This window comes from Raphanus sativus, chromosome 5 (genome assembly GCF_000801105.2).
Source record: "Raphanus sativus cultivar WK10039 chromosome 5, ASM80110v3, whole genome shotgun sequence".
NCBI lineage: Eukaryota > Viridiplantae > Streptophyta > Magnoliopsida > Brassicales > Brassicaceae > Raphanus > Raphanus sativus.
In genome coordinates, this window is record NC_079515.1 from 23,973,926 (window position 1) to 23,987,070 (window position 13,145).

The following is a 13,145-nucleotide window of genomic DNA, read 5'->3' on the forward strand; positions in this document are numbered from 1 at the left end:
TTACGATGAGGGAGGGAGGAGAGAGAGAGAGAGAGAGAGAGAGAGAGAGAGAGAGAGATTTAGTGTTTCGGGTATACCTAAGGATTTACAGTTTAGTGTTTATGATTTATCCAAGGGTTTAGGGATATATACAAGAATTTTGGATTTAGTGTTTGGATTTTTACACAAGGGTTTAAGCTTTATCCAAGGGTTTAGGGTATAGTGTTTATACATTTACTCTTTTGTGACGGTTTTAAAATTGTTAAAAAAAATCATCTTTTGGTAGCTACTAATATTTTTCATTTATTTTAAAAACTTAATACAAATTATTATTATTTTATTTATTATCTTTAAAAAAGTTGTACATTAAATTGGCAAACTATGATTAGTTGGTAATTCACCCAAGAAAAATTCATGATAAAATATTAAACTAGGAAACATTCTCATATAAATCAAAATTGTGGTAGTTAAAAGATAATCAGTGAATTAAAAGAATTACATTTTTATAATTTTCAAAAAAAAAAGTTTATGATGAGGGAGAGAGAGAGAGAGAGAGAGAGAGAGAGAGAGAGAGAGAGAGAGAGAGAGAGAGAGATTTAGTGTTTTGGGTATACCCAAGAGTTTACAGTTTAGTGTTTAGGATTTATCCAAGGGTTTAGGGTATATCCAAGAATTTAGAGTTTAGTGTTTGGATTTTTACCCAAGGGTTTAAGCTTTGTCCAAGGGTTTAGGGTATAGTGCTTAATGTTTATGATTTACTCTTTTATGAGGGTTTTAATTTTTTTAAAAAAAATTCATCTTTTGGCAGATACTAATATTTTTCATTTATTTTAAAAACTTAACACAAATTATTATTATTTTATTTATTATCTTTAAAAAAGCTGTTACATTAAATTGACAAACTATGATTAGTTGGTAATTCACCCAAGAAAAATTCATGATAAAATATTAAACTAGGAAACATTCTCATATAAATCAAAATTGTGGTAGTTAAAAGATAATCAGTGAATTAAAAGAATTACATTTTTATATTTTTCAAAAAAAAAATTTACGATGAGGAGAGAGAGAGAGAGAGAGAGAGAGAGAGAGAGAGAGAGAGAGAGAGAGAGAGAGAGAGAGAGAGAGAGAGAGAGAAAGAGAGAGAGATTTAGTGTTTTGGGTATACCCAATGGTTTACAGTTTAGTGTTTAAGATTTATCCAAGAGTTTAGGGTATATCCAAGAATTTAGAGTTTAGTGTTTGGATTTTTACCCAGGGGTTTAAGCTTTGTCCAAGGGTTTAGGGTATAGTGTTTAATGTTTATGATTTACTCTTTTATGACGGTTTTAATTTTTTTTTAAAAAATTCATCTTTTGGCAGTTACTAATATTTTTCATTTATCTTTAAAACTTAACATAAATTATTATTATTTTATTTATTATCTTTAAAAAAGTTGTACATTAATTGGCAAACTATGATTAGTTGGTAATTCTTTATCGAGAATTGTACTTCATACTTTATAGAATTTATGGATAATATTTTCAATTTTATTATCTTTTCTTTTAATATGTCTACATAAATTTTACGAGTCAAATTTATGCATAAAATAATTTTCACCTAAAATAAATAATTTACAACATATATACCATCCAATTCTAATTAGTGATAATGTAAAATATACTACTTCTCTAACTATACACTATTAATTCCAGATTTAGAAAAAAAGTTATCTTCTTAAACACATAAATTATGTTGGGACATTGCAATTATATATACACACAATAACTACCTCTTGATACCGAAGTTACTTTATTCCATCTCGTTCTTTTAAAATATTGACTACCATCATTTTTACTGTGTCTGATGCTTTATCCCAACGACAGTGGTCTTATGATATAAAATCTGTTACTTCCAAACCGGAGCACTATTTTATCCGTAATTTGAAAATGTACAATGCCCGCACAGGGTGCGGGCCGGTCACCTAGTACAATGTTAAATCTGAAATTATAAATAAAATCACTTTATTTGTTTTCACCGAATCATCTGTTCTTTTATGCATTTGATTTCAATTAAAGCACATATCCCGAATTTTTCATATACTTTTGTCTCTTTATTTTTTTTGTATAGTTGTGTTCTTCATTCTTATTTATATACTTGTGTTATTCTGTCATCATTTTTATCGTCTCTCCTTTTTCATTTCCAATTTTTTCAGTTCTTAAATTATAATTCTTTGTTTCTATTTTTGACAATCGACTGATGAAACTTTTACATTGAAAAGTATAAAATATCTACTATATATTTCCAAACAAATCTCACCGAATTTCTCATCATCAAAATAGAATTAAATAAAAAAAAAATTTCAAGTTATTTCATCAAAATATTTATCAACTACAAAACGGATTAAATAAACATACATATATGGACTAACAAAGAGTTAATAATTTTATAAAACAAAAACAATCCCGCGCTTTTTAAAGCGCGGGTCAAAATCTAGTTCACTTTGTGGGTGATTGGTTGGGTTGTAAGAAGTGGCTTTAGCTTTAATTTTTGTATACAACCCTAAATATCATCAATCATTCTTTATATTAATTTTTATAGGTACAACCAAAAAAGTAAAGTTACAGCAAAAAAGAATAAAAAAATGGCTTTAAAAATCTTGTTTTCTAATGCTCCATTTTTTTTTTAGCTGTAGCAAATTTTAAAGCTACATCTCTTAAAGTTAAATCAAAATATTTTACAAATTTTAAAGCTACATCTCTTAAATCTAAATCAAAATATTCTACTGACTAAAATCTAAAGTAAATTTTTTACATTTATAGCTCAACCAATCACCCCATTATTTTCTAAGCATAATATGGAAATATAATGTTTTCCTTAAGAAAAAAGTGAAGAATTATATTTTGCTTTTCTATTTGATAGCATGAAAAGTGTTCTCCTTAAGCTATTATAAATGAAAAAGTAATGTATACAGTACCTTTTTTCTAAAACTGTTTTTCTAATGTATACAGTATTTCGTATTAATATTTCAAATTTAGAAAAATCCGTATTAGTATCTATGTATATAATCGCAAATATCTAGCTTATCTAAACGACCAGATATTTAAGGATTAGATCAACTGATCAAGGCTATTTATCATCTAATATTACGGCTAAGATCCCACCACTTTGATATTAAAAACGTTTAGTTAGAAAAACTTTTTTTTTGGAACTTAACGGATACGTAAAACAAAAGAGAAAGCAAACAAAATATAAAAGAGTGAGAAGAAGAGGACAGAGAGAAGAGACCTTCAAAAACTCAATTACAAAAGGCTGTTGCTTCGATTCAACCCCCAACAAGTAAAAATAGGTTCAATCGAAGAACCCCACCGGAGTTCCACAGAGGAACTGCATCAGTCCCGTTCTTGCTGCGGCTTGAGGAAGAAGAAGAAGAAGAGTAGCAATAACACTAACAACCACAAGGAAGAAGAAGAAGAGAAACCGAAGATGCAGAGTAGAGATCCTGCTCAGCCTCAGAACCAGCACATGGTGAGCTTCAGCTTCAGCAGTCAGATGTCTAGAGAAGAGGAGGAGATGGCTCGTTCTGCTCTCTCTGCGTTTAGGGCTAAAGAGGATGAGATCGAGAAGAGGAAAATGGAGGTTCGTGAACGGGTCAAGACTCAGCTTGGTCGTGTCGAGGAAGAAACCAGACGTCTCGCCAACATCCGCGAGGTTTGTTTGATTCTTGTCATTTTTTTTTCTTTTCAAAAACAGAGCAACGATCCTCTGTTTCCAACTCTGTCTCTGGTAGATACTCTGTTTTATTTAGTTAACTAACTCGTAAATGACTTATTTATTGGCTAATTAAAATCAAGATCTTATATTTGTAAGCTAATGGGTTTGCATGTACTCTATTTGTTGAACAAATAACCAAGTTTTTGTAAGTTAAAAGCTAAGATTAAACTTGCAAAGCAGCTCTATGATCTGAACATGAACATTATTAGCTTCTTCTTCTTGTTGGGTTACAAGTCAAGGATTTTGACTTTTGTTGAAATGATGATTGTTTCAGGAGCTTGAGTCTATGGCAGATCCAATGAGGAAGGAAGTTTCTTGGGTGCGTAAGAAGATCGATAGCGTCAACAAAGAACTCAAACCATTAGGCGCAACAGTTCAAAAGAAGGTAAAACATATCTTTCACGAGTAAAAAAAAGTTTTGGTCTTTACCAAACTCAAACTCAAAAATGGGACTATAAAATGTCAGCTCAATAGGTTTGGGTATGATATATATATATTTTTAATGTGGGTTGTTATGATGTTTGTGGATGACATGAAACAGGAAAGGGAGTACAAAGAAGCATTGGATACATTCAATGAGAAGAATCGTGAGAAAGTTCAGTTGCTCACCAAGCTAATGGAGGTTAGTTTTGAATTCTCGGTTTTAATTTCACTGAAGCAAAAGGAGTTGAACACATACACTAACCGGTGTTGGTTTGTTTGTTTATTCTAAATTTCTCCCTGGGGAGGTGGGACAGTTGGTTGGAGAAAGCGAGAAGCTGAGGATGAAGAAGCTTGAGGAGCTTAGCATGAACATAGAAACCGAGTGATTCTCTATCTCACAGACATAAGACCAACCAGCGAAGAACTAATCTTATGGCTTATTAGGGTTATGTACTTATGTTATGGCTCTATTTGATGTGTTTTTTTATTTGTCTTTTGTTTTTAAGTGTTTTTAGTTTTCCAAAATGGTTTGTGGGTTGATTTGTAGAACTATGATGGGTGTTTATGTTTTTTGATTAACCATATTAGGGACGGCAAATGGGAGATAATGCTGAATGCTAAATGGTTTGTAAGTTTGAATTACTTTTTTTTTCTTGTTCATTTTCAAATATTATTTTATTTATTTCAGTTTTTAGCTTTATTTTAATTTCGTTTCCCCCAACTAATTTCTTAGCTTTTTCACTTTTTTTGGAAAAGTAGCCCCTCGCCAACGAGCCTATGCTTTTGAAACTGAAACTGAAACTGAAACAAACTGACTTCCTGTCAAAGTCGTGGTGGTCTTGCTTGACTCACAATAGACGCAATAATAATAACAAAGTGGGGTTTGAACATTTCCCACCAACTCAAATGTTCAACATATTAAAATAACATCACTACATACATGATCTTTAGTAGGAACCCAACCCACACAGCTAATCAACAACATCCCTTTTACTTTGAATTAAATAGTAGATAGAATCATTTAATCGAAGTGGAACGATAGAAATATTCGTTCCCACAAACAAAGCAATGTGCTAATATATGTAGACTAACAAACTATTTGGTCGAATATGATCTGGAAAGCAAATGCTTTTATGTGATCTGGTGGAGAACACCATTAGATGTTGTTCTGATTACAGGTATTGCTATGTATATATGTTTGCCTTCGAATAGAGAAATCACTAAATGTCTCTTGGTAACACCTTCGGAGTAATAATGTTCATATATTCTTGACCACCGATTAAAGAATGTATTCGCAGATGAAAGGAAGAGCACAAAAGTTCAACAGAAATAACCTCAAATGGTCTTTTTATTTGGGCGTTTTTAAACCACTCATCATTCTAAAATTGAACACGCAACAGAAATCAAAACACAAATCGAAAAGCCGATAATGTCAAAGCAAAATGTAGAAGAAGCCCATAGAAATATATCGAGGGTGTTTAATGAGGACGTCACAGACGATTCTCTCAGTACTTGTAGTCCTTCACGTGAAGGCTCTCCGCGGCACCATCACCAAGCTTAGCATCACCTTTGTACGTTCCGAGTGTGGCTTCAGAGTTAGCCTTGCACCTCACATACAACGCCTCCTGAGCAGCCTTAACATTCTCCTCTTTACCTGCCCATGTCTTCAAAGTGCTCTGTTGCAACGCACGTCCGAACGAGAAAGACAACGACCATGGCTTCTTGGTCTTCAACTGGTTCATCGCGTTCAAGTTCTTGGTCGCCTCCTCCTCGCTCTGTCCACCAGACAAGAACACGATGGCTGGAACAGCTGCTGGTACCGTTCTCTGAAGAGCACGGACGGTGTGCTCAGCGATAACCTCTGGCGCAACCTTGGCACTGTCGGATCCAGGAGTGACCATGTTAGGCTTCAAGAGAGTTCCCTCGAGCAAAACGTGGTGGTCGCTAAGAGCCTTGTAGCAAGCTGCGAGGACACGCTCGGTGACGGCAGCACACTTGTGGATGTCATGGGATCCGTCGACAAGGATCTCAGGCTCAACGATTGGTACAAGACCGTTCTCCTGGCAGATAACAGCGTATCTAGCCAATCCGTAAGCGTTCTCGTGGATGGAAAGCTCTGATGGCTCGTTCTCCCCGATCTTGAGAACCGCACGCCACTTGGCGAAACGGGCACCGGCTTCGTAGTACTTCTTGCAACGCTCACCGAGACCGTCGAGACCCTGAGTGGTGGTCTCACCGTTGGTTCCAGCTAGCTCGACGGTACCCTTGTCGACTTTGATACCTGGGAGGACTCCTCCTTCCTTCAAGATATCAACGAAAAGCTTGCCTGTGTTGAAACAAAAACAATCAGAAACCTCTACAAACGCATACACACACAAACAGAGACAAACTGTAAAAGAGATATAGTTAGAGGACTTAATTGTAATTAGTAAACTCTGTCATCTCTATTACTCTATATATTCTGTAAATGTCAAGATCACAGAGTTTACTAATTAATTACAATTAAGTCCTCTGACTATATCTCTATACGAACACATACACATAAACAGAGAGAGATTTGATTTGACATACCATCGGAGCTCTTTTGGTAAAGAGTCTCCTCGAAGAGGATGACACCGCTGAGGCAAGGGAGAGCACCAGGGCGGTGAAGAGAAGCTCACGGAGAGCACGTCTGTTGGTCTCAACGTTCTCGACGTTGATGCTAGCGAGACGCTTTCCGATGGTACCGGTGGATTCGTCGGCGGCGAGAATACCTTTTCCAGGTGTGCCGATGTAGGCAGCGTTGGCGATCAGCTCATCTGCGAAAAGATTCAAAAACAGAAACAACGCATAAACAAATAACGAACGATATAAAAACTATCAGATCGCGAATACAGCTGATTAGATCCGATGATTTAAGAGTGAAGATAACAGATCGGTCAGTGTACACCTTATGAACAGTGATTCGGATCTAAACTAGTTTTGGTTTAATTCAACTCATAAAAACAAACCAAGGCTAAGCATGTAATCCAGATCTAGACGGTTAACCTAACGCTAACACTATCCAAACAACAGATCTAAGGCCGCCTATACGAAAACTACGCTAACGAATCGAATAGGTGTGGGTATAAGCAGATTCGAATGAGGATATATAGAGAAAGAGAGAGAGAGATCTTTACCGGCGAATTTGCTGGTGAAGGCAGACATGGTTTTTTGACGGAAAGATCGAGAAAGTTTTTGAGAAAGAAGGCAGACGAGAGAGATGGGATGGAAGCAAAGTGGACCAGAGGGTCTGTTATTTATAGATGCGGGGGAGAGTGTATTGGTTGGTGAAAAAGTAAAATTTAAGGGTTAGATCTGTGACATGTTCTCCAAGCAATATTTTTCAGCCGTTGGATCTCACGTGGTTTTATTATGGCAGTTTCTCTCTAATCTCGGTTTTACCCCTTAGTAATGTGAAATATAGAGGAGGGTAGTTTTGGTATCTTGTCGTGTTGATTACGGAAAAGCACGACTTCGGCCGCACCAGCGGTTCAAACGTCCTCAGGCTCAACCTTCAATCGAATTATAGTAGTTTAATTTTAGTTTAGACACAAATCTTTTGCATTTAGACAGTTTTGACTATGAAATTCCATAGAATATTCTTACTAGAACTATTTTGTTTACTGAAAAATGCGACTTTGATATCTCCCAACATAGAAAATTATGATCTGGTGTGTACTGCGACTCTTCAGACCCACGACTCAAGCAAAAAAACTTAATGAGCCGGTCTGTTTCATATATGTATATGAGATTTTGTTTCTTCAATTAATTATAGAAGTATAACTTTTGTTTAAACACATAAATCTTTTGCATTTAGAAAGTTTTGACTACGAAATTCCATAGAATATTCTTATTAAAACTATTTTGTTTATTGAAAAATGCGACTTTGATATCTCCCAACATAGAAAATTATGATCTGGTGTGTACTGCGACTCTTCAGACCCCACGACTCAAGCAAAAAACTTAATGAGCCGGTCTGTTTCATATATGTATATGAGATTTTGTTTCTTCAATTAATTATAGAAGTATAACTTTTGTTTAAACACATAAATCTTTTGCATTTAGAAAGTTTTGACTACGAAATTCCATAGAATATTCTTATTAAAACTATTTTGTTTATTGAAAAATGCGACTTTGATATCTCCCAACATAGAAAATTATGATCTGGTGTGTACTGCGACTCTTCAGACCCACGATTCACTAATCCATCTGTCTTTTGCTTCCGAACGACAAGACGTAAGAGTAATAAAATTTCTACGATTTAATAAAATTGAAATACAGTATGCTGATAAATTCAAAGAAATCTTAAGCTACTAAATGATAAGAGTGTTTGAGAAACGGATGTAAAATAATAAGATGTGAAATGTAGTTTGTAAGACAGAAAATTTATTATCTATACTATATAAAAGTATCATTTTGAAACTTTAGGAAACGTCTACATCAACGTTAAAAATTCTCCAAAAGATGTCTCACTACTATTATTTTTTTTAAAGAATATAATATAAGAAATATTATATTAAAATGTCTATAATATATTATTACTATTTTATATTTAAAAGTTGAATAAATAAATTCGAAAATTAGAATATAAATAAATACAATATAAGATATGGTAGCATTACATTTTTTACATTTAGTTTACATTTTTATTATTTCCAAAAAAACTAAACGTAATATTTCCAAAAGATACCACCTGACATTATTAAAAATAATAATAAGTAAATATAAAATATAGAGAAAATGAATAATAATTAAATATAAAATATAAGAAATATAAATATTACATAAACATCTATCGTAATATTAAAATTTGATATAAAAGAAATAAAATTAGAATAAGTACATACACAAGATAAAATAAAAAATAAGTAAATTTTCAATATAAGAAATAGAAAAACTACATCAAACATATATCTGAAAATATGTAGTAAAATAAATAACAGTTAAATATGAATATAAGAAATAGACATATTACATTACCATCTATCATAATATTAAAATTTGATATAAAAGCAAAACAACTAGAATAAGTAAATATACAATATAAGAAAAAGTAAAAACAAGTAAATATACAATATAAAAAATGTAAAAACTACATTACACACCTATCTTAAAAAATTAACGATTTTACATTTTTATTATTTCCAAATATTTTTATAAGTAAATATACAATATAATAAAATAAGCATACATATAAAGCAAAAAAATTAGAATAAGTAAATATACAATATAAGAAAAATAAAAAATAAGTAATTAATATAAAATTAAGAAATAAAAATATTACATTAAACATCTATCGTAAATAGAATATTACGATTTGATATAAAATGCCAAACAATTAGAATAAGTAAATACCCAATATAAGAAAAATAAATAATAATTAAATAAACAATATAAGAAATGAAATACTACATTAACATCTATCTGAACATGTATAGTTGTTACACTTTTATTATTTCTAAATATTTTATAAGTAAATAAATATTATAAGAAAAACAAGCATATAATATAAGAAATATAAATACTACATCAAACATATATCATAATATTATCATTTGATATAAAAGGAAGAAAATTAGAATAAGTAAATACACAATATAAGAAAAAAATAAACAATAAGTAAATATACAAAATTAAAAATCAATACAATTAAAACAACAGCTCTTTTTTTGAGATATCCATGATCTTCAAAGTATTTACAGGACTGCCAATACTTATTAATTTAAAATTATATTTATTTAAACAAAACAAAAAAAATTCCTAAAACTACTCCACATGAAAACAATATAATTAAAAGAGAAGATCTTTTTTTTGAAAAAAAAATATCCTTGATTTGTTTTCTTTAAATAACTAAATATCAATATATCATAAATTTTAATTCCCTAACTAACTAGATGTCATGTGTATATGACTTTATTCATATCTATTGTATGTACGAGTAACAAAAATTTTCTTTTTGAAAAGAAGTAACAATTTTTTTTATTTGGACGTAAATTTTTCAATTTACTTATATTATTTTTAGTTACTCTTTGTTTCTTAAATAAGGACAAACGTATTGCCTATGATTAATTTATACATCAAACAAAATAGTTAAGTTAGGAAAAGGAATACAATAATCGAGTAGTACAATAAAAAATAAAGTATCTAATAGTATTTTCACTTTATATTATAATCTTTGCTATAAGATAAAAATATTTGAATGAATAAATATTAATCAAATACGATTATAAAATATGAAATAAAACAAACTATAGTATAACAAGTTTTTTGTTTGATATATTCTTAAATTATAGAACTCATGTCTAAAGTGTATTGTATTAAATATATAATATAAGTATTGTTTTTAAAAGTAAATCCATAACTTATACTAAGATATTTTTTAAAAAATCTTGTGCAATATATCTTTCCAAAAATACTTGAATGTTATAGATAAAATAGTTATATATTTATGATTTAAAGCAATCATTTTATTTTAAAATTTCACAATATATATACATATATTATTTTACGCATCATCTAATCTATTAATTTAGGGATTGGTTTTTATCTACTACTTATAGTTGTCATTTAGATTTGGGCTCTTTCATAGTTGTTACTAGAATATATCAAGCCTCCTTTAAAATGCAACCTACCAACTTAAATTAAACCAAATCTTAACCGACATAGATAAATTAGACTTAACCAATAACATCTTTAAAATATTTTTGGTTATCTCTTAATATTATTAGATCATACAAAACTGAACCACTCTTAAATCAACAAGTTCCAAGTCATTCCACACATAAGAGAAAAAATGTCTGACTCACAAATTATAACACCATTCAATTATATATACATTTAATAAAATATTATATATATGTCAGATATATATATATATATATATAAATATTACACAAAAATATAAATAATATTATATACACATATATTAAAATTAAAATTTGAAAAATCAATTTCCGCCCTCCAGGGCGGGTCAAAATCTAGTTTCTATTAAGTCTTTAGGGCTTGGCAAAAAAACAAAAAAAAAAAAATCCAATCTGAAAAAAGTAGTATAGAATCCGAACCAGAACTGGTTAAATATCTGAATGAGTTCAAAAGGTTATATTTAGGCAACTAGAACTAAAGCCGACCATACTGAAATATTTATAGTATCCGAATATATATATATTATATATATATATATATATAATATATATATATAAGAATTCTATTTTATTCTTAAATATATTAGTTACTTTAAGAATTAGTATCCAAAAAAAATTCAAAATAGAAGATATTTTGAAATTGTCCAAAATATTTGAAAATATATAATAATAGTTAAAAGTAAATATCTAAAATTGTTATACAATATCTAATGATTCTCTATACAAATTGAAGCCATACCAATTTTATATTAAGTTTATGTATTTAATATTTTTACTTTTAGAATTAAAAAAATTTACAATCTATATGAATTTCAAAATTATAAAATAGTTTAAACGGGTTATCCGAAACCGAACTAATCCCGCAAAAATTTGAACCGAACCCTAACCGAAATTATAAATACTGAATAGGGCTAAAATTTTAAATCTCGAAAACCAAACCGAACTCGAGTAATCAAATAGCCACTCTCCATATCATTCATTCATGTATATACATCTTTTACAAACATCATTTACATATTCATCTCAGATATCTTTTAGTTTAATGATAAAGATTTTTTTTCAAATGTCACTATAGTTTTCATTAAATAAAAATTAGAATTATATTTCGAAAAATTAGATCCCGCGCTTTCAAAGCGCGGATCAAAATCTAGTTTACATTAAACTTCTATCGTAAAGAGAAATAGAAATATTACATAAAATATAGTAAAAGCTTCTTCTATACAAAAAAAATATGTTTGGATAAGTTCACATTTGTGTTACAAAAAAAATGATAAGTTCACATGCAAATAGTAAAGAATCAACTTACATGAAATATTTCACATATGGTGTCATCACTCATAGTTTATTCATCTCTAGGTATAAGTGTCTTGCACATTCTCTAGAAAAATGTAAATATACAAAAAAAATATACTCATCATTCAATTTTGTAGTTATAACATTTACAAAGGAAATATAGAGTAGAGACTGCATTTTGAAAAAAAAAATAAAAAAAAAATATTGTTTCCAAACTAGTAAAATGGAGAGAATAGCTAGTGAAAAATATGGATTTTTTACCATGCACATGACTGTTTCAGTCTTCTCCTTTCAGCTCAACACACAAATGAGCAAGAATCATTCTTTCCTAAAAACAAAAAGAAAAGAAAACATAACGAGTTACAACTTTCTGGAATGATAATAAATATTATTGAATAATAACTAAGAAACCAAATCCAGATATATCATAAATAAACACATCAGCCATAAAAACATACAAGCAATGGTAAGACACAACCAAATCTTTCATCATAAAAAATTGCAACACAAGGAGTGAGAGACACAACCATCTATCATAAATAAACACATCATCCATAAACACAGCCGCGATTAATATTATAAGTTAAAGAGTATACTATATTGATCTTTAAGATGTACACTGAGCAAGATCTTGAAAGTAACAAATAGTGGTGTTGCCAAGACATAATGAAAAGGACCCCATTGCCAAAAACTGGAACTTTAAAAGTTACAAAATAACATGATGCTAACAAAGAGCAAATGTGATAATCACAAAAGATTCATAGGTGGAACACACAGCGAAATCTACCACGAAAAATCACGGCACAAAACTGTTACAAGAGAATAAATATAAAAATGAAAAAACAAAGCCAAATGATGATAAAAACTTCTACTTTAGACATCGCTAAACACACAAGGATCCAATTTTTATAGTTGTACATCAACTGATTCATATAATTATCCTATTTTTAGCTATACAAAAGAGAAGTCAAGGCAACAATTACGAAAAGAAAAGAAAGAAACTGATCACCATGATTGAAAAAGAACATGAACAAACTA

General features: G+C 30.3%; 2 protein-coding genes across 3 annotated transcripts; one reads left to right on the forward strand and one right to left on the reverse strand.

The window, feature by feature from the left end:
- Nucleotides 1-2,640: 2,640 nt before the first annotated feature.
- Nucleotides 2,641-4,871, forward strand: LOC108857838 (uncharacterized). 2 transcript variants are annotated; one of them, XM_018631861.2, is made up of 4 exons: nt 2,641-3,666; nt 4,004-4,114; nt 4,271-4,351; nt 4,458-4,871. In XM_018631861.2, exons 1-4 carry the CDS (start codon nt 3,442-3,444, stop codon nt 4,536-4,538), a joined length of 498 nt encoding a protein of 165 aa, XP_018487363.1. In that variant the 5' UTR covers nt 2,641-3,441; the 3' UTR covers nt 4,539-4,871. The 2 variants fall into 2 exon arrangements, with proteins under 2 accessions (XP_018487363.1, XP_018487364.1); XM_018631862.2 differs by having other exon boundaries at nt 2,644-3,666; nt 4,467-4,871.
- A 600-nt stretch (nt 4,872-5,471) lies between these two features.
- Nucleotides 5,472-7,464, reverse strand: LOC108863280 (fructose-bisphosphate aldolase 8, cytosolic). Its single transcript, XM_056985963.1, is given in 4 exon segments — nt 5,472-6,478; nt 6,724-6,795; nt 6,798-6,950; nt 7,311-7,464. Coding segments are annotated over 4 exon segments (1,074 nt in total). The 5' UTR covers nt 7,339-7,464; the 3' UTR covers nt 5,472-5,657.
- Between the last annotated feature and the right edge of the window lie 5,681 nt (nt 7,465-13,145).

Excerpts from the sequence above, each read along its gene's own strand:
- LOC108857838 (XM_018631861.2), top strand. The coding sequence starts at position 3,442 with ATGCAGAGTAGAGATCCTGCTCAGCCTCAGAACCAGCACATGGTGAGC. Across the intron at positions 4,115-4,270 it reads GCGCAACAGTTCAAAAGAAG|GAAAGGGAGTACAAAGAAGC; the intron begins GTAAAACATATC and ends GACATGAAACAG. Across the intron at positions 4,352-4,457 it reads TGCTCACCAAGCTAATGGAG|GTGGGACAGTTGGTTGGAGA; the intron begins GTTAGTTTTGAA and ends CTCCCTGGGGAG.